Source organism: Notolepis coatsorum (genome assembly GCF_963971535.1).
Source record: "Notolepis coatsorum genome assembly, chromosome: 7".
Taxonomy (NCBI): Eukaryota; Metazoa; Chordata; class Actinopteri; order Aulopiformes; family Paralepididae; genus Notolepis; species Notolepis coatsorum.
The window spans coordinates 32420261-32442065 of NC_140171.1; the positions used below are offsets into that span (position 1 = coordinate 32420261).

General features: G+C 43.4%; 2 protein-coding genes across 4 annotated transcripts in view; one reads left to right on the forward strand and one right to left on the reverse strand.

Moving 5' to 3' along the window:
• Nucleotides 1-13786, forward strand: part of tmc6b (transmembrane channel-like 6b) — a 55039-nt gene extending 41253 nt beyond the window's left edge. For all 3 annotated transcript variants that reach the window (XM_084319335.1, XM_084319336.1, XM_084319337.1), the window contains exons 15-21: nucleotides 41-136; nucleotides 244-319; nucleotides 2571-2704; nucleotides 2997-3173; nucleotides 6307-6385; nucleotides 6664-6747; nucleotides 12865-13786. In XM_084319335.1, the coding sequence (XP_084175461.1) occupies nucleotides 41-136; nucleotides 244-319; nucleotides 2571-2704; nucleotides 2997-3173; nucleotides 6307-6385; nucleotides 6664-6747; nucleotides 12865-12882 (664 nt within the window). In that variant the 3' untranslated portion in view covers nucleotides 12883-13786. The remainder of the gene's footprint in view (nucleotides 1-40; nucleotides 137-243; nucleotides 320-2570; nucleotides 2705-2996; nucleotides 3174-6306; nucleotides 6386-6663; nucleotides 6748-12864) is intronic.
• A 1133-nt stretch (nucleotides 13787-14919) lies between these two features.
• Nucleotides 14920-21805, reverse strand: part of notum1b (notum, palmitoleoyl-protein carboxylesterase b) — a 19512-nt gene continuing 12626 nt past the window's right edge. Inside the window, exons 6-11 of the mRNA XM_084319340.1 lie at nucleotides 18333-18435; nucleotides 17735-17926; nucleotides 16599-16696; nucleotides 16013-16160; nucleotides 15774-15821; nucleotides 14920-15636 (exon numbers count right to left, since the gene is read on the reverse strand). Coding sequence (XP_084175466.1) covers nucleotides 15279-15636; nucleotides 15774-15821; nucleotides 16013-16160; nucleotides 16599-16696; nucleotides 17735-17926; nucleotides 18333-18435 — 947 coding nt within the window. The 3' untranslated portion in view covers nucleotides 14920-15278. The remainder of the gene's footprint in view (nucleotides 15637-15773; nucleotides 15822-16012; nucleotides 16161-16598; nucleotides 16697-17734; nucleotides 17927-18332; nucleotides 18436-21805) is intronic.

The following is a 21805-nucleotide window of genomic DNA, read 5'->3' on the forward strand; positions in this document are numbered from 1 at the left end:
AGTCATTCTTATCTCTCTCTCTCTCTCCCCCCGTCCGCAGGTTGTTCTCCGAGAAGGTCCTGAAGAGGAAAAGAATGCCATCGTTTGACATCGCCAGGAACGTTCTGGAGCTCATCTACGGACAGACGCTGGCCTGGTACGGGACGTGACATCACGCTGCCACCCTGACCTGATTGTTTAGCTTGAAAGCGGCTAATGGGATAAACAGTGGAAAACAGATCCTCTTTGTTTTGGTTTCTCCAGGTTGGGTGTTCTGTTCACCCCTCTCCTGCCTGGAGTACAGATGATCAAACTGCTGCTGCTCTTCTACATGAAGAAGGTACTGCCAGACGTCAGGTTTAGACAGGAGGCCCTTTGATATGATTCTATGTCATGGACTCTCATCTGAGAAGATCTTTGTCATTAGATATGATTAAGTGCAGAATTGCGTAACTGCCTGCAGGTAGGTACAGTAGAGAGACTGCAGCCGCTCCTGAATGAATACTAGAGTAGTATTATCTCTCTCTCTCTCTCTCTCTCTCTCTCTCTCTCTCTCTCTCTCTCTCTCTCTCTCTCTCTCTCTCTCTCTCTCTCTCTCTCTCTCTCTCTCTCTCTCTCTCTCTCTCTCTCTCTCTCTCTCTCTCTCTCTCTCTCTCTCTCCCAACTCCGCAAGGAACTCCGCACCACAGTCAGGACAGCTGAAACCCGGCCTATTTTCCACCGTCAATGGGCCTCATTCACGAAGCGAATAGTGCAGCGGATTAAGCGTCTGTCTACCACCAAAGAGACAGTGGGGTTTGAATCTAGCTGCGGTAACTCCGGCTTGGTCGGCCGTCCATACTGACACAATTGGCAGTGTCAGCGGGTGGGAAAGCCGGTGGGGTGTGTCCTGGTCGTTGTAAACAGCGACTCCTACAGTTCGGTCGGGGCGCCTGCACAGCGAGGGAAGGATCTGAGAGAGGTAGTGTGACCTTCCACACGTTACACTCCCCCAGTGAGAGTCCGCGCTGCCAGGTGAAAAGAAGCGGTGGGCTGGCTACACATGTGTCGGAGGAAGCATGTGATAGTCTCCGCACTCCCAGACCGACGGTAGGGGGTAGAGTGCGCAACGACCAGGAAGGGGATTGGGAATTGGCATAACGACTAACGCATAGAACGCATATTTAGAGATCTTGTAGATCAGGGGTTCTCAAACTTTTTTATACCACAACCCCATTTTATTTCAGAATTCTTTTTGGCGACCACACACTTAACACATTCAGCGCCGGACCTGACTATAGTCGGGTTAACTCGCCGAACGGTAACCGTCGGTAGTGTGATAGTAAAGGGTTAACCTTCTGTAGTGTGGCAGTGAAAGGGTTAAGAAAAAGATATAAGAGAGTATTGGTGAATGAGGCCCAATATCTGAAAAAAAACTCATTCTCTTACTGTCCTTTTACTATTATATACCCTGCTATTATTCTTATACTACTACCTATCTTATGTCTATCTATACTACTATGCACTCGGAGTGTAACACTCAAACTCGATACTACTTAACAAACAATGCCACTGACCCTTAGCCGCCAGAGATGTACCCCTCAGTGTTCACAGTCTGTAAGTTGCTTTGGATAAAATCGTTAGCTAAATGACTAACTTGTAACTGTAAATTGTGTGCATACCTTCTTCTTTACCTTCAGAAACTCACTGCTTTCCATGGTGTCTTTTTGTTCGAGGTGCGCATAGCTTCTTATGATAAGTGGCTAGGTCTTGGTTAGCATAGCTTCTTATGATAAGTGGCTAGGTCTTGGTTAGCATCGTTTCCTATGATAAGTGGCTAGGTCTTGGTTAGCATCGTTTCCTATGATAAGTGGCTAGGTCTTGGTTAGCATCGTTTCCTATGATAAGTGGCTAGGTCTTGGTTAGCATCGTTTCCTATGATAAGTGGCTAGGTCTTGCTTAGCATCGTTTCCCATGATAAGTGGCTAGGTCTTGGTTAGCATCGTTTCCTATGATAAGTGGCTAGGTCTTGGTTAGCATCGTTTCTTATGATAAGTGGCTAGGTCTTGCTTAGCATCGTTTCCCATGATAAGTGGCTAGGTCTTGGTTAGCATCGTTTCCCATGATAAGTGGCTAGGTCTTGGTTAGCATAGTTTCTTATGATAAGTGGCTAGGTCTTGGTTAGCATTGTTTCTTATGATAAGTGGCTAGGTCTTGGTTAGCATTGTTTCTTATGATAAGTGGCTAGGTCTTGGTTAGCATCGTTTCTTATGATAAGTGGCTAGGTCTTGGTTAGCATCGTTTCCCATGATAAGTGGCTAGGTCTTGGTTAGCATCGTTTCCTATGATAAGTGGCTAGGTCTTGGTTAGCATCGTTTCTTATGATAAGTGGCTAGGTCTTGGTTAGCATCGTTTCCCATGATAAGTGGCTAGGTCTTGGTTAGCATCGTTTCCTATGATAAGTGGCTAGGTCTTGGTTAGCATCGTTTTCCCATGATAAGTGGCTAGGTCTTGGTTAGCATTGTTTCCTATGATAAGTGGCTAGGTCTTGGTTAGCGCCACCAGGGTTCAGGCTGGGTTTCTCACCGTGCTGGTGTGGTGTCTCTCTGCAGGGCAGTCTGATGCTGAACTGCCAGGCACCCAGGAAGCCCTACAGAGCCTCCCAGATGACCACCATCTTCATCACCCTCCTCTGCTTCCCCTCCTTCTTGGGCGCCGCCGTGTGCGTCACTTACACCATGTGGAGGTATGTACACACACACACACACACACACACACACACACACACACATGTATGCACAGATACACATTTTAAATGCTTTATTTGAATTTACAGGTCAAATCACACATATACTTCAGTTTGGCTAACGCTATAGTTTCAAGTAAATAAAACAATAAAACAAATAGTCTGTAATGATTTTTTTTTTACTTGGTACACCTTTCCCTGCCTCGCTTCACTTCACTATACAAAGGGTTAATGTTTCTTCTCACACTCACTGCACATGTGCTGCCCCCCCCCCCCCCCCCCCCCCCCTCAGTATCAAACCCTCCTCGTCCTGCGGTCCGTTCCGGGGCCTGAACACCATGTTTGAGTCTGGGAAGCGCTGGGTTCAGGAGGTGGAGAAGCAGAACCCCAAACTGTACTGGCTGGCCTGGGCCCACTCCCAGCTGGTAGAGAACCCCATGTTCATCTTCCTGGTGGCAGGCATCTTCCTGTGAGTATGCAGAAATACACAAGCACACACGTGTACGCACACACAAACGCTCTCTCACACACACACACACACACACACACACACACATTTTAAATATTGAATACTTGAATAGAAAAAGTCTGGCTACCATCAGCAGAGAGAGAATCAAATCACACTGTCTGGCTACCCATCACAGCAGAGAGAGAATCAAATCACACTGTCTGGCTACCCATCACAGCAGAGAGAGAATCAAATCACACCGTCTGGCTACCCATCACAGCAGAGAGAGAATCAAATCACACCGTCTGGCTACCCATCACAGCAGAGAGAGAATCAAATCACACTGTCTGGCTACCCATCACAGCAGAGAGAGAATCAAATCACACTGTCTGGCTACCCATCACAGCAGAGAGAGAATCAAATCACGCTGTCTGGCTACCCATCACAGCAGAGAGAGAATCAAATCACGCTGTCTGGCTACCCATCACAGCAGAGCGAGAACAAAGTCTTGCAAGCTTCTCCTTGACAGGCCTGCAATCCTCAAGCCACTAATGGCAAGTTTATGAACATACCAAAGGCTACTATGTCAAAGTCATTAGCCTACAGCCAAGGCCAAGGCCTCTGATTCTTGCAGCGAAGGACTGATACTTTGACTAGTAGGAATGCTTGCTCCATATAAAGGTTGAATACACAAACTATCTCAAGGAGATTCACTTCACACACACACACACACGCACACGCATACAGTACACACCAATGTACAGTTTCTACGTCAAATGTATATACTCCCTTTTCTTGACTCCTTCTGTATCACAAACAGTACTGTATTTGCAAATCTGGTATGTCATAAATGTATAGATGTAGCAGTACTGACTATCTGTATGTCATGTATGTCATATATGTCACTATGAATTGAAAATGGGGGACCCTGATGGAAACAAGACAAACGTCTTTCTCAGGTCTGCATCCCCTTAACAATTGTATGTATTGAGCCGTACTGTATTGTACCCATTCTGCAATCTGTTAAATAAAGTTTTCATTCATTCATTCATTCACACACCTGTGATGCTTACAATGGAAAGAGTGGGGGAACTGAGGTTTCCTATCAAATATAAGGAGCCACTTTGGCACATGTTGCTGAAGAAGAGAAAGAGATTGAAGGTACCCCCGCTCCCTTACCAAGGGAGCTGGGGGCATGAAGTTTGAATGTCCAATGCCATAATTCAACTTATTACACATAGTGCTTTTATTGGAGAAAGGTCCCAGAAAGCATTTGAGAAAACATGGGGATTAATCAATGACAATTATGCATTACATGGTTATCAATGCTCCTACATTACCCTGTGCCCATTGAATTGGCCTCACAGACTACTTAGAAATACACAAGTACTAAAATGTTCCATATCTAACCTTAGCCTAACGTTTAATAAATGCAAAATGATACTCGCATAACCATGGTTGTCACCGAAAATGGGAATTGGAGGAGGTCAAGAAGCCCTGTTCTTGCCTCCTGACTAAAAACCTTGTTCTGATTTTTATACTGGTGATGACATCACTGGTCTGACTGTGGCTGGCCAATGAGACCCATCCTTGCATACTAACATGATATTCAAACATTACCTAATATTGTCCTGTATCCCCCTCTTGGGCCTTACAACTCCTCCTTGAGCCAAACTGACGCTACTGACAGCTGGTCTCCCACTTACAGTGATATAAGCAAAATTGACATTCCTAAGTGGATATGGATATGTAACCATTTGAAATAGCTTGTCACAGAATCTAAACACTTATGTATAGATATGTCACTGTATACCCAGAGAGAAAGAGAGAGAGAATCACATAGTGTTGTGTTTAATTCAACCAACTTTTCATATTTACTTGTCTTTCACAGTCCTTTGGCTTAATGAATAAGTCACTTTAATGATCCATATATATATGTATATAGGCTTTCCTAGTCTCATTTTAATGGTCTTTACCTAACCAAAGCACATTTTCTATTTTTCTATTCCATCTTCACTTGAGTATGACCTGATTACATTAACAGTTTTTGATTCTGTTTAATTTCAGTAGCCACACGTCTGGCTTGCTGTTCACTGCAGCTGTGGTTCTGCATGCAGTAAACTTGTCACACTGACATGTGACTTGGATAACAACTAGGGCTGTCAGTTTATCGTGTTAATTAGATTAATTAATTACACAGCAAATTATCGCGTTATGAAAATGAACTCAATTAATTAAAAAAAATATTTAATTTAATTTTTTTAAATATTTTTTTATCTTATTCATTCCATAAGAACATATAATACACATTTACAGACTTTTTTTTATATGGTCCATTTGCATGTTCTTGGTATCTGATTCTAGGGACATCTATGGATCTCAGGGAATGTATTCCCAGTGTCAGAAATATTGTGTCTGTTACTAGGCTTGAGTAAATTGTAATGAACCAAATGAGAATATCAATAATTTTTTTTTTATCTTTGACTGTGAATAACACCATGCTAAAATTGACCAGACCTGAAAAATCTAAGCAAATGAATAAATGGAAGATGATTAAACAGAAGGTTTTGTAGATACAGTACTGAATTCTGCCATCCGGACACATGCAATTTGAAATATGATTATAGAATATAGAATATCAGGCCTAAAATGGTTACGCGATTAAAATGCATTAATTAGATGAATTAATTACAAATCCTGTAATTAATTAGATACATTTTTTTAATCGCCTGACAGCACTAATAACAACACTTCCAACTGTTCTCCTCCTGGCCGTTTCTATTGTATTGACCGATTGCATTAACATCCCTTTTGTTCTTTCTCTTGCCTGTCAGCTGTTGTAAACACTCCCGGGGGGGCTTTCCCACGGTTCAGAATGTCTTCTCAGCAGCTAAACATTTTACACTCTGGTCAAAAGGTCTACACAATATCACATTTTGTCTAATACAGCTTGCTTTTACAAGTCAATTATACCACAGAACCCCCCCCCCCCCCCCACAAAAGGTCTGCCCAGTGTCAATAATCATATCGCAGTCTCACACAGTTCAGTCCATGAGAACTACTGTAGGCTTATCTATTACAGCTGATGAAACTGTAACCCATGTAACTCACAGGCAAGTGTTGTTGATGATTGGTTGATTGTCCTGTCCATCAGGATCGTCATCTACTTCTATACTCAGGTGGTGGATGGCCAGAGGAAGATCATCAGCCTGCTACAGGAACAGATAGAGAATGTAAAAACAGATACACACATACACACACTCATACACATACACATACACACACTCATACACATACACACAACACATGTATACACACACACTCATACACAGCACACACATACACATACACACAACACATGTATACACACACACTCATACACAGTGCTACAGTATATTTCCCCCTGCCATTATTGTCAAAAGATGTAATTTGTCTCTCTCTCTCCATCTTTCCGTCTTTCTCTCTTGCTCTCTCTCTGTCTCTCTCTCCATCTTTCTCTCTCTCTCTTCAGGAGGGGGAGGATAAGAAGTTTCTGATCACTCGACTGCAGTCCATCCACGAGCAGAAGCGCACGCCACGTCGCCTCACCAGCCAGGTCAGTCTGTACTGTCTGCTCTGAACGCACGTCGCCTCACCAGCCAGGTCAGTCTGTACTGTCTGCTCTGAACGCACGTCGCCTCACCAGCCAGGTCAGTCTGTACTGTCTGCTCTGAACGCACGTCGCCTCACCAGCCAGGTCAGTCTGTACTGTCTGCTCTGAACGCACGTCGCCTCACCAGCCAGGTCAGTCTGTACTGTCTGCTCTGAACACACGCCACGTCGCCTCACCAGCCAGGTCAGTCTGTACTGTCTGCTCTGAGCGCACGTCGCCTCACCAGCCAGGTCAGTCTGTACTGTCTGCTCTGCTCTGAACGCACGTCGCCTCACCAGCCAGGTCAGTCTGTACTGTCTGCTCTGCTCTGAACGCACGTCGCCTCACCAGCCAGGTCAGTCTGTACTGTCTGCTCTGAACGCACGTCGCCTCACCAGCCAGGTCAGTCTGTACTGTCTGCTCTGAACGCACGTCGCCTCACCAGCCAGGTCAGTCTGTACTGTCTGCTCTGAACGCACGTCGCCTCACCAGCCAGGTCAGTCTGTACTGTCTGCTCTGAACGCACGTCGCCTCACCAGCCAGGTCAGTCTGTACCACACCATCTGCTCTGAACGCACGTCGCCTCACCAGCCAGGGCAGTCTGTACTGTCTGCTCTGAACGCACGTCGCCTCACCAGCCAGGGCAGTCTGTACCACACCATCTGCTCTGAACGCACGTCGCCTCACCAGCCAGGTCAGTCTGTACTGTCTGCTCTGAACGCATGTCGCCTCACCAGCCAGGGCAGTCTGTACCACACCATCTGCTCTGAACGCACGTCGCCTCACCAGCCAGGTCAGTCTGTACTGTCTGCTCTGAACGCATGTCGCCTCACCAGCCAGGGCAGTCTGTACCACACCATCTGCTCTGAGCGTACAACAATCTACACTTTATTTACCCACCTTTTCTATGATGATGCAAATATTTATTAAATACATGTATCATAAACAGTCATATCAAACTGCGATATACTTAAGTTACATTCAAATGCAATCCTATGAGAAAATAAAACATTTGAATGGTACTGAGAAATATACAGTGGCGGCTGGGGGAAATTATTCTAGGTGGGGCGGTGCCATATTGACTCAGTTTCAGTAACTACAGAACAGTATATATTGTTATAGAGACTCACTTGTTTTGCTGCAGGTAGAGCCGCCGAGCCGTCGCGTGTCGCGATTAACCCTTCGAGAAGCTTTGTGGTCCGGCCTTGAACTTTCCATAAACGTGTCCATATAAATTAGGGCTAACCTTCGATTATTTTTTTTGGAATTCGAAGCTTCGGGGCCGAGATTCGATTATAATTCGAAGCTTCGAGATTAAAATAAAAATAAAAAAATGTATAAATAATTTTTTTTTTTTTATAAACTTTTTTTTTATGTTGTGGGACTTTGTGTACAGCACTTTGTTCAACTTTGTCAGTGCTGTAAAGTTTAAACCTTTTTAAATCTTAGACAAACAAAACACTTTGCTTTCATGAAATATTGTAAGCCGTCATTTGAGGCTTTATAAAAGCAGCACAATGAACACAAATCTGTCAGTGCCGAGTCCGACCTCATCTTAAATAACAAACAGCATTGCTTGTTGTAGTTAACACTTTGAGTGCCGGGACACGTCTTTTCACGTCTTTGCTGGCCATGCTAAAGTTGCCGGGGGACGCTGTACAGCGTCCTTATATCAATATTTCAAAAATCTGCGATCGGATTCATAATGTCCCTCCGCTGGCCTGAGATCCACCAGCAGGACCCACTGAGCTCTCTGGCGGTTCAGGAGCGCCATCTGGTGGCCGATCGGCGCAATCGCCAAAACAGGATGTTGAATAGAGGTTGTCATGACGACCGTAGTACTTCCGGGCGCTCGCTATGGTTCATGTGACTCTGGCTCGTCACGCTACACGGTGATCGATTGCCAATAACTCGATAAACAACATGATTTGGACGTATATACCATTATACAAGCTGGAGATGGACCGGGTAAAAATATATCCCATAATGATAAAATTTCTACTCGACGATGATCGCCCAACGGCGCGCGGAGACTGGGGTGAGTTTCAGCGTGTAACGTTACCTTCTTCGATAATAACTGATATTATCAACATTTGACCCACATTAGATGATTGGTATAACGCTGCCCACGGAATTATAAACGCCCCCTCGCCCATCCGGTCAACATCAGATGACGTGTAGTAACTTCTAGAAGTACGTCTAGTTGGAATTTTTTATATCGCGCTGATTGCCATCAAACTGTATTTCATCATCAATATAATGCATTTGGGGCTATATATCACGTTCTGGAGAAAGCTGCAGAAAGAGATGAAAACATACTTATACATTAGACCATACTTTACTATGAATATGTGAATGAAAAAGTTTAACGTTGCTACACAATGAACAATACATATAGGACTTTGAATGGGCCCTAATAATGGCAATGTAGCAATAGAATTTAAAAAGTTATAGCCCTGCAAAGAAGGGGACTTTCTCCATAGACAAATAGCGCTGGCAATCTATGGTATATCATTAATTTAACCTTAGGCAACCAAAGTGTTAACAAAAAGAGACAGAGTTGATTTTGCACAAAAAATTTAAAACATTTAATCCTTTTTTTTTATATTCGAATTTTATTTTCATATTCAAAGCCCATGCCCATCGAACGACGCTTCGAAGTATTTAAGACAGCCCTAATATAAATCCATTTTGTTAGATCCAACATTCAAGCTGAGCAGCTATGTTTACTTTCCCAAACATGGCTAGTCGCATTGCATTTTCCATTTGGACCCTAGTTTGGTCATGCTTTTTAGTTTTTTCTGATTATGTGCTTTAAATCGGTCATTCCTGTCTGAATCCATGCTGGGTCTGATCCTCTCGTTTGAAAAAGGAGGCAGGGAAAGTAAAATAAAGCATTGGTTTCGCTACATGCAGTTAGCCCAGTGTTTCTCAAATTGGGGGGCGCGCCCAGCAGGGGGGGCGCAGAGGCATGACAGGGGGGGCCTTGAGATTTAAAAAAAAATAAAAAAAAAAAATATTGGATTACAGAAAATTATCACTAAAGTGCTATCTGTTGCAGCTGCACTGTTCTCCATGAAAATACCATTTCTCAAAATCTGAAAATCATTATTTAATAAAACACAGAAAAGGATCACCAAGTTACTCTGGATAAAAAAAACCTTTACAGACAACATTGAGACAAAGCTTCCTGACGCATCTCCATCCAAACTCTTGGAAGAACTCTTTGAAATCTCATCTGATACCACCTAGAGAGCTAGTTTCAGAGTGTGGTGCTGAGTACCAAGTATCTCATCTCATGGCCCACCAAGTATCTCATGATGCAGCAGTTAACTCTTTCAGTGCCACTCACGAGATTTCTCGTGTTTTTTTATAGGTGGTTGCTAGCCACTCACGAGATTTCTCGGATTTTTTTTTTTTTTTGCGATCTGAAAAATTATTGCATCACCCGAGCCTACCCGAGTATAGCCGAGGGGCGCCGACGATCACTGTGGAAAAAAGCGCCCCCTGTCGTCTCCCAGATGACATAAGTGATTTTGGAATGGACTCAATGAAAATGAATGGGGAAAAAAATCCGGTACTCCACATTTTCCAGTTCACTGATCCAGCCGGGGTTACTAGAGTTCATTCTGGAGCCTCAGATCCCCGCGGATCATGGAGTTCTACTGTATCGCGTTGGATCCATACACGTATCGATTTTTTCGAATGGTGATCAGGAATTGGAATATACCAGTTGGATACCATCTGATGTCAGGTAAGGACTCTATGTTATCAGTGGTAGGATAATCAGAGTAAGTTTGATGAAGTTATAAGCTGTTTTGTGAAATGTCTTCTTTCGGTTTCACTGTAAAAGTCCAAGAGGAAATCAATGAGGCGATTATCCGCGAGCGGCCGTAATGTGCGTGCGTGCACGTATAATATTGATCATCTAGCGTTTATTTGAAAACGATTCATAAAAAGGCCGACGAATATCAACGTTGTGGAATATTCCACTAAAAGACGATTTTCATAGAATGCTCCAGAATGAGCTGTTTTTTATATCAAAACGGGGGCTTTTCTAACTGCTCTGAAACGGCAACGACGCGATAAAAAAACAATCTGTCTTCACAGCACTGACTGGAAAATAGTCTTTGATAATGCGATGGGCAGATTAGACACATAGCCATAATTTAAAACATAGATTAGGCGATATTAACGTTAACATTGGTGCCGATGGTGGCATTCAAGCGGTAAAACGGAAAACCAGGCGTGGCGCTGAAAGTGTTAAGGTGTTGATACCATTCAGCACCACATACAGTATCTGTGTGAAGCTGGCTTTTCATCCATGACAGCTCTGAAAACAAAATATAGGGCCAATTTGAAAGGTCACGATATTGGTGTTATTTCAATAAATTTAAACATGGCCCATTTCATGACTATTTTGTTGGGGCGAGGGGGGGGGGGGCCAAAATATTTTGGTCCGCCAAAGGGGGGCCTGACAGAAAAGGTTTGAGAAGCACTGAGTTAGCCAAACCTTCTTATCGAACCAGCTCCTAGAAAACGACCGAGTATATTGTCTTCCTCTGTCTGTTGATTGTTGCTAAATTGAGATATCAGGCTGATAAGGTCCAATCTCTTATGTTGTTAAGATAAGATATTCCTTTATTGATCCCCTTGGGGAAATTCAGGCATCATAGCAGCATGGGGGAGGGGAGGTACAGGTAGTAAAAACAAGCAGTGTAAACAATATAACAACAAATCAATATAATTAACTAACTAACTAACTGAAATATACAGTATTCACATAAGGTGCAGTTATTATACGGTAAGGTAGTATTATTGTCATTTTAGGTTCCTAGTAGTTGTAGTTGGATGTCTGGCAGCAGTCCCTGCCCACTGTTGTGGAGCCTGATGGCTGCTGGTATGAAGGACTGGCCGAGGCGGTTAGTTGAGTGTCGGGGGGGGGGGGGGGGGTGTATGAGTCTGTAACTAAACGCGCTTCTCATCTTGACTAGCTCGTCATAGAGGGGGTGGGAGGGATTCTGCAGGATAGCAGCCAGCTTCCTTCTCATCCCCCTCTCTGCCACCACCTCTAGTCTGACCAGCTCGACTCCCACCACGGAGCTAGCCTTCCTCACCAGCGTGTTCAGTTTGTTGGTGTCCCTCGAGTTGATGTAGCCCCCTCCAGCATAGAAGAGGACGCTGGCCACTACAGACTGGTAGAATGACTCCAGCAGTCTATTGCAAACATTGAAGGACCTGAGTCTCCTCAGGAAGAACAGCCTGCTCTGTCCCTTCCTGTAGAGGGCCTCTGTGTTGTCCGACCAGTCCAGTTTATTGTTCAGGTGTACTCTGCTGCCTTCACTTACCCACTGCCTCCATGCTGCTGCTGCTGCTGCGCTGTGCTCCCACCGCCACCCCAGCATCCACCTGTGGGCCATCAAACAGCCACCACGAGGCAAAAGAGCCCTTCTTGATACTGCACTTTGTTTATATTTTTTGTTCTGGTCTGATGTGTGGGTTGGAGTTGAGTGGGGATAGGGCAAGCGTTGCTATTGCTGGCCCCACCTCAGACTCGGCCAAGAGATGTCTGGAGATACACTAATATGGTACTATATAATATATGATGTAATATATCTAGCTATAATATAATATGGATAGCTATATATTAAGTTATTGTACTGTGAATATATTCAAACCTTGGTGTGGCCAGTAATAGCCACGCTTGCCCTATCCCCACTCAACTCCAACCCACGCGAGTCAGACCAGAACAAAAATAAATATAAAGGCAATACCAAGCAGGGCTCTTTAGCCTGGAGGTTGGTGTTTGACGACATTACAGATTCTACCTTTAAATTATGCTTAGCAGGGAGTGACTTAGAAACAGAGTCTTGATGCCATCAAATGTATTTACATTTATTAATAAAATTATTTCAGTATGTGAGTTGCCTGACTAAAATATATCTTGTGCCGACCAAAGACTTCATACTTTACCCTACTTTTGATTAACTATCACATGACTGAATGTTTTTCTTTTTATGCGATTTTCTACGTGGTCTCCTCTTTTTGTCTCATCAAATCTTCAAATGTCTGTTTTTCTAGGATTCCAATTCTTACTGAGGTCCCAGTCTCTTCGGTTGAGGAGCTCTCTGACCTCCCGATGCACTAAGGTTTGGACTTGGGAGGATCTCAATGAAACCCTCTCCCCACAAACCAGCGTGGATATAATTGGAATAACACTGGGAGGAAAACTGGATAACGTCTGAGCCTTTTGGGGAAGAGGGAACCAGAGCAAGGAGAGAAGTGTAGAAGCTGTCGTATCGACAAAGACGTTGGATAATTATCCATGGTAAACATACTGTATAGGAACTAACCACTGCCTTCACCTTTATCTAAAGCTATCATCTGCATCACTGCGCTGTATGACAGGCCTGCTCTCCTGAGACGAAAATAACATGTTCAGATTAATGAACTGAGTAATGGATATTCTTCCAAATGAATCGGTCGGATTCGACGATATGAATTACAAGGTGGGCATGAGTGGTGTTGAGCGTGACGAGGACACCTGGGCTAGTTCTGGACTGTTAGCCGAGAAGCAAGTTGTATTGCTGAGTTTTAAATAGGTCGACTAGTCTGCACAAAATTATTACATGCAAAAAGCCAGTGGGAGAATCCTGTATGTTGTTTTTTAAACTAAACAAATTTGTCTTCATTCAAGTCTCATAATAGCACTTTCCTACCAACTGTGAACAAATAGGTTTTTATTCCGTTTCTGCAAAATCTTTGTCGAGTATGAAATGTTATTTTGTATGTTGTTTTATTGGTTAGTGTTTTTTTTTTACAGGGTATGTCACAAGTACGCTTGGGATGTTATGTCTGATTGGATAGTTCATACAGGAAATAGTCTCAGTGCCAACCACTGGAATGGGACTCTATTTAATGTTTTTTTATTTAGCTTTTTATTGTTTTTAAGAGTTATTTTAATGTGATTGTTTTTACATACTTTTAAATAAAATCTGATGTATTATCATTGTTGTGTATTTGAATTTATTTGTTTCCATCTAAGGTGTGGTAATTAGTACTACTCAGCATCAGGTAAACAGACACAACAAAAACATGTAAAATCAGCATACAGATATTTCTGTCTGGCAACAATTACACAATTATTTTTATGGACATGCATTTAAAAGTAAAGTTAAAAGTACCGAAACATATTTACAATTTACAATCACTTTGAGTATAACACTCATAAAAGATATACGTTTTGATAAAAAATAAATATCGAAAACCTCTTAAGTGGCTTGAATTGAAAATAAAGTGTTACACTTTACCATTATTCCTGTTTTAGATTACTGTAGTACATACTGTATGAACCATGAATTACTATCCAAGTACAAAAGAAGCAGCATATACAGTAGGTTTTGAAGGTCGACAGACACACAGCACCATGAAGTGAAACTCTGAATGTGGTTTCTTGCAGTGGTATGGGCAGAAGAGAGCAGCACCGTATCCCCCCTGATCCCTCTTTCACACAGCGAGTCGCCAAGTAGCTGAAGGGAGCGTTTGCACATTCTTATTAGAATCCCATTCATCTGCAGGGTTTTCATTCAATACAATCAATTATTAACATTTTCAAACTACAATTTACATACTAGTGATAAAGCACTCGTACTCAAATTTATTTGTAAACTGGAATATAAGAAAATAATTTCGACTTTCAAATTTTAAAGTAAATCCACTTTCTCAGTTGATGAGCCCCGTGAACTCGCCCCTCTGCTCTGAATCTAGCGCTTTCCCAACAAGCACTTTTTAGAACCGTACATTATTAACATTACAAAACACCTTCCATTTCATATGCACATTATATAGGCTATCGAGTATCTGCAATTTGTTCTATATTTATGTTAACTTAAAAAATTATCTATAACTTTGTCTATACTATAAAACTGAAAATAGATATAAAAAATAAAATAAAAACATAATGCTTCATGGATGCCGTCCATTTATCTCGAGAAGCCCAAACATGATTAGGTTTTGATTGGAGAATATTTTGCAGCTAGATGGTCAATGTGTGTGTGGCGGGGGGGGGGGGGGGGGGGGGGGGGGGTGCGCCAGTCCTCCGGTCAGTTTGCTACAGGATGAAGTTCTCACGGTTGTTCTCAACTCAAGGTGCGTTCTTCGCAGTACAGAGCTTGGATCCGTTGGGAAACACGATTGTTTTTCCTCAGCACTGCTCTTTCTGATTAAAGTTCTGAAGGCGTTGGTTCCTTGTCCTTGTTGCTCTCACAGTTCGGAGTTCGCCTTTCACTTTTTACCCTCAGCTCGACTGACTTTGAAAAGTCTGCAGAGGTTTCGAAACGTCTCCGCGCCGGAGTCTTTTATATCCGCTCCCAACCTTTTGAACCTCACATCTCTTCCTATGTCTGTCACCTTTTCAGTCGTGTAGAGTTTGAGAGAGCTTACTGAGAATACACTAACGACTCCTGCACTTCACAAGTCAAACGCGACTCGGCCCGTCAGTTGCCGTTGTTGAGCATGCCCAGCAGCTTCGCTGGGTCCATGCCCTGCTGCTGGGCCATCTTCTGCACGTCGAAGCCCAGGTGCTTCAGGAACTGGATCACGCTCATCTCCTGGCCCGTCAGCTGGTCGCGGATGGTGGGACAGGTGGGGTTGCAGTGAGGCCAGGGGCAGCTGTCGATCAAGTGGAGAGGGCAGCCCCTCACGGGGGGGACCTTGTGGTTTTGATGGTTGTGGTTGCCGTGGCTACCATTGCCGTGGCTACCGTTGACACGGGCGCTGTCTTGGAGACTGCGGTCCCAGCAGTGGAGGGCTCTGGGAAGGGAGGTGTCTTTCACCTGGATGTCCATCCAGTACCTAGGGAGAGAGAGAGATGGAAAGACCCAGTGATGGATAGACAAAATGGGAAGGTAGAAAGTAAGGAAATGGGTTGAGTTAAATTTTTCTTTTTTGATCCAAAGACGTTGGACTTTAATGTGTAGTTATTTACTCACGTTCTGGTGATGAGCTCATGGGACAGGCAGGCTGGAGCAAACATGGCCCTGTCAGTATACACACATGCAAATCAATCAGTCAACAATTCAATCTCTGTCTCCGTGTCTCACTCTTTCTCTTTCTCTGTGTGTGTGTGATATCAGTTTTGTAAATGACGATCAGAAAGAAGTGCTTACATTTTATGTATGCATAATTTAATTAGCATATTCAAATAAAACGTTCAAAGTGTCTATCTTACGGGACGTCCCGGAGGGTGCTCCTCAGCTCGTTCCCCAGGTTCTGGATGTATCTCCACTGGCCCTCGTGGACAGGCTGTCCTGTCAGATGGATGTTGTCCACGGTCAGCTGGGCCTCGTCAAACAGCCACTGGACCACAAACACTGGGCCTGGCGAGGACAGAGGACACACACACTTCATAACCTTAATATCTTGACTCTCTCCCCCCCCCCCCCTCTCTCTCTCTCTCTCAACTCTGAATAACACTTCAGAACATGAATAGATAAGAAATATGACACTTCAGAATGTTAATAGATAGTTAATAGTTAATGTTAAGAAATATGAATAACTATTAATAAAGCACCTTTTTCAAATATGGCCAATAATAGCCACATGCACACACACAGTCAGACTCAGTATCACTCACTCATACTAACTCACTTCACTCACTCACTCACTCACTCACTCATTCACTCACTTACTTTTAAGTGTGGGGTAGACTTTATATCCACTCACTCACTTACTTTTAAGTGTGGGGTAGACTTTATATCCACTCACTCACTTACTTTTAAGTGTGGGGTAGACTTTATATCCACTCACTCACTTACTTTTAAGCGTGGGGTAGACTTTATATCCAAAGAAGCAGTTCCACTCCTCTCCAACATGAGCTTGTCTGCAGCGTTCAGGAACCAGCCCGCCCCAATACCTTAACAACAAAAAGTATGAAGTACAACGTAGAATGAGTCAGACAGCTGCTGCAACATTATGGGCCCAATGAGACCTAATTCCTTCAAGGTCAAGGTCATAAATTCATTTTTGTCCCAACAACCGACTGAGAATAAAAATTTTCAGTCATGGCTCTATCTTGAAGACTTCACACACACAGACACAACTACAGCAGCTACTTTCTTACTTGGTTCTGATGATCTGTATTGCATTTTATCTTTACTCCGAGTCCTGACTCCTTTCTAGGTCCCCTAAACAAGCTGCCTCTATACCCCTCTGTTTCAGTCCCATTCTCAACAGGCTGTTTCTGTGTCTGTATCTTTAAATGCAAATGAGCTGCTCCCACTCCCCAATGATGCGCACTGAAACTGAGTGTGAACAATCAAACTAAATTCAAATCAAACTGTCAAACTAGAGGTTGCAGATCAAATGTGACTCAATGAGCGTGCAATGAGCTTATTCATGTGACATCACATAAAGACGGAACTCCAAATGGCTCCTTTAACCCTTTCACTGCCGCACTACCAAACGGGTAACCATTTCACTGCGACAAAACACAGAAGGTTAACCCTTTCACTGCCACACAACAGCAGGTTAACCCTTTCACTGCCACACTACAGAAGGTTAACCCTTTGCTATCACACTATAGTGTGTTAGTAAAGGGTTAACCTTCTGTAGTGTGGCAGTGAAAGGGTTAAAAGCACAGTTTCTAAATATAAGTCTGACAGGGTTGTCTTATTTCACAGTTTGAGTGTGAAAAGCACAGTTTCAGTAGGCCCATCAGAGAACCAAATGTATGTGCACAAACACTGACATTTTTTTTTCACAATATGGGGACCTACTTTGGGTCCGGTGAACTTGGATAAATGTTGTTTGGGGGCCGTTAATGGCCATGTAATACATCTGTCTGTCTGTCTGTCTGTCTGTCTGTCTGTCTGTCTGTCTGTCTGTCTGTCTGTCTGTCTGTCTATCTATCCATCCATCCATCCATCCCTATCTCTATCTACCCATCTCTCACCTGATCCCTCTCTTGATGGCCTCTGTAGGAGCGCAGCTGATGGTGTCCAGGCAGTCTGTGAATCTGTACTGTTTGTTGTCCAGGAACCATCCAGAGTCAGCCAGGCCCCTGACTCGAATCCCCGGGAAACCCTGTGCCTCCAGGTGCTCTGCAACGTGATCCACGTTCAGCAGAACGCCTGTGCCACCCGCACTGCAGGGAGAGGGTACACTGAATGATTCACTGTTTCATTCTGAAGTTGGCGAAGTGTCCAAAAGAAGCGGTTACACAAACACACACACAAACACACACACACACACAGCCATGTTTTCATTCCCTGTGGGGACCATCCGTCCATAACCTCTTCACCAAAGAGCAATGCTGATGTATTCCGCACTCTCACACATATCCAAAAACTGTAAACACTTTTGCAGACATTCATTTCGTTTTTTACAGTTATTGAGAGTTAATGACTTTGAATATGTCCTTGTCATCAGAGGACACTGAATCCATGTGTTATCCCTAACCATTGCCCTAACCATAACACTAACCTTAACCTAACACACACACACACACACACACACACACACACACACACACACACACACACTAAACCCACCTGCTCCCTGCCAACAGCAGGACCTTAGCGTTGTCCAGACCTTTAGACAGAAGCTCATTCACCACCTCCTTAATGATCAGAGATCCCATAAACGCATAGTCACCTAAACACACATATCACACATTTAAATCACAGTATTCTTGTGAAAATGTCATACCAATATGGCACAATTCCATTAATGCAGTGCATTGGCCACGTTGTCATTTACTGATGATCACCTGTTATTACTGTGTTACCACTCTATGGTCTATATCTTACTGTGGTCTATAGTGTCTTGCTGTGGTCAATACCTTACTGTGGTCTATAATGTCTTACTGTGGTATATAACTTATTGTTGTCTATAATGTCTTACTGTGGTCTATAACTTATTGTTGTCTATAATGTCTTACTGTGGTATATAACTTATTGTTGTCTATAATGTCTTACTGTGGTATATAACTTATTGTGGTCTATAATGTCTTACTGTGGTATCTAACTTATTGTGGTCTATAATGTCTTACTGTGGTCAATACATACAGGGCATACATACCCTCATCTTGCACCTTGACCTATTTACACTGCCTACTTGCCCATATGTGCATGCTCAGAGTTCATTATATTGTTACATTGATTACACTGCCTTTTTTTTATTTTTATTTTTTTACTTCTCCACTGTACTATAATTGTATGACCTGTATCATGTCTTCTACTACCTTACTATGTGTGTGGTCTACATTGTCTTACTATGGTCTACATCTTACTGTGGTCTATAGTGTCAAGTCAAGTGTTTTATTTGTCACGGCATACAAGCATACAGTGAAATGCGGGGGGTCTTGCCCGCAACGATTGTGCAATAATACAATAATGCAATAATACAATAATAAGAATCCAATAGGATGAGAATAAGACATTTGTGCAATAATACAAGTAATAAGAATAAGACATAACAGGTATATGTACATGAAGTTTACAAAAAGCATGGTAAGACATGCTAAGGTCCTGCGATAGTGGAATACACTGTTGGCTACGGATGAGGCACTGGGTCTTATGTACACTACTATACAATGCTATACTATACACACAGGGCTAGATCCACAAAGAATGGATTGCACGGAGCAAGTTGCACCCTTACTTACAATTCTATATGAATTGAAAATGGGGGACTCTGATGTAAACAAGACGAAAGTCTTTCTGTTCTGCATCCCCTTAACAATTGTGTGTATTGAGCCGTACTGTATTGTACCCATTCTGCAATCTGTTAATAAAACTTTCATTCAATCAATCTGCACGGTGCATTGAGCATTGTATATATGTATATATTGAACACTTTTGTCTACGTACTTGACTTCTATTTTATACTTGCTATACTACACTACACATTTATTTTATACTTATCTATTTTTATCTAGCACAATCTCTGGAGCAAAACAGAAAGAAGCATTTTATATAAAAATATTCTGTACTTCTGTATGACAACTAATAAAGAAACTTGAACTTGAGACTTGAAACTTGTGAAATGAAGATCGGCTAAGTGGAAGCTGTTCCCCGGCTAAAGATCGCTTCGATGACGACGAGGATGACGCAGCAAACTGGGCCACGATACTCAGAGAAATAAGAGAATTTAGAAGAGATAACAAGAAACAGCTCGACGAGCTGTCAAGGAGGAATTAAAGAGAACAAACACAAGAGTGGACGTGGTTGAGGGGCGAATTATGCAAACAGAAGAGAGTATTCAGAATTCGGATGACATCATGGCGGAGATGCTAAAGCTACAAGCTAAGATGGACGACAAGCTAACAGGCCTCGAGGGGCGCGCCAGGCGAGACAATATCCGGATATATGGTATCCAACGCAGAAAAAGACTCCCCGTCCATGATTGAGTTTGTGGAGAAGTTAATACAAGAATGCCTCGACATACCCGAAACAACAAATCTACAGATAGAGAGAGCCCACCGGCCAACTGGCCCACAGTCGCCAGCAGACGCCCACCCAAGATCAATTCAGAGCCTCACCTCTGTACGGACGCTAGCATGCCCACTTCGTTTTGTTTTATTTATTTCTATTTTACTTAATTTAATATTACTTATGATTTTCTACTTTTACCTTTAATTTTATCTTTTATTTTTTATTCCATTGCATTCTATATGTTCTATTATGGAAATGTATTTAAATTTTTTCATCCCTTTTATTCCCAATCCAAAAGGAAAAAAGAAAAAAACTTGGGACAACCAATGAACATGAACACTCTATACTTCAAAAGAAGAGCCAATGAACATTCTCTTTTTTTTTTTTTTATTATTATTATCTTTTTCCCCCCTCCTTTTTTCCGATTTTTCTCCCATCCCACTGTTAGTCGTTATGCCAATTCCCAACCCCCTTCCTGATTGTTGCGCACTCCCCCCTACTGTTGGTCCGGGAGGCCGGAGACTGTCACATGCTTTCCTCCGACGCACGTGCAGCCAGCCGGCAGCCAGCCTGGCAGCGCAGATTCTCACCGGGAGAGTGTAACGTGTGGAAGGTCACACTACCTTTCTCCAGATCCTACCCTCGCTGTGCAGGCGCCCTGACCGAACTGTAGGGGTCGCTGTCCACAACGCCCAGGACCCACCCATCAGCTTTCCCACCCCTAACACTGCCAATTGTGTTAGTATGAACGACCAGCCAAGCTGATAGCAACGCCGAGAGCTGGATTCGAACCCAGCGTCTCCAGCGTTGATGGCGAGCGCCTTGCCCACTACACCACCTAGCCGCCCTAACATTCTCTTTCTTCATAAGAAATTAAGGAAAGCAAAGGAATAAAAGGACATAAAAAAATGCTGTTAAAATCAGAATGCTGTTCATTGTTGGAAAAAAAATAAAAAATAATTGTCCCCTGGATAAATTAAAATAAAAATAAAATAGGGTGGCTGGGTAGTGTAGAGGTATAAGCACTCGCCTACCACCTCAGAGACCACCACAGAGACCACCACAGAGACCACCATAGAGACCTCCACAGAGACCACCACAGAGACCTCCACAGAGACCACCACAGAGACCACCACAGAGACCTCCACAGAGACCACCATAGAGACCACCATAGAGACCTCCACAGAGACCACCACAGAGACCTCCACAGAGACCACCACAGATACCACCATAGAGACCACCACAGAGACCACCACAGAGACCACCACAGATACCACCATAGAGACCACCACAGAGACCACCATAGAGACCTCCACAGAGACCACCACAGATACCTCCACAGAGACCTCCACAGAGACCACCATAGAGACCTCCACAGAGACCACCACAGAGACCTCCACAGAGACCACCACAGAGACCACCACAGAGACCTCCACAGAGACCACCATAGAGACCTCCACAGAGACCACCACAGAGACCTCCACAGAGACCACCACAGAGACCTCCACAGAGACCACCACAGAGACCACCACAGAGACCACCACAGAGACCTCCACAGAGACCACCACAGAGACCACCACAGAGACCAC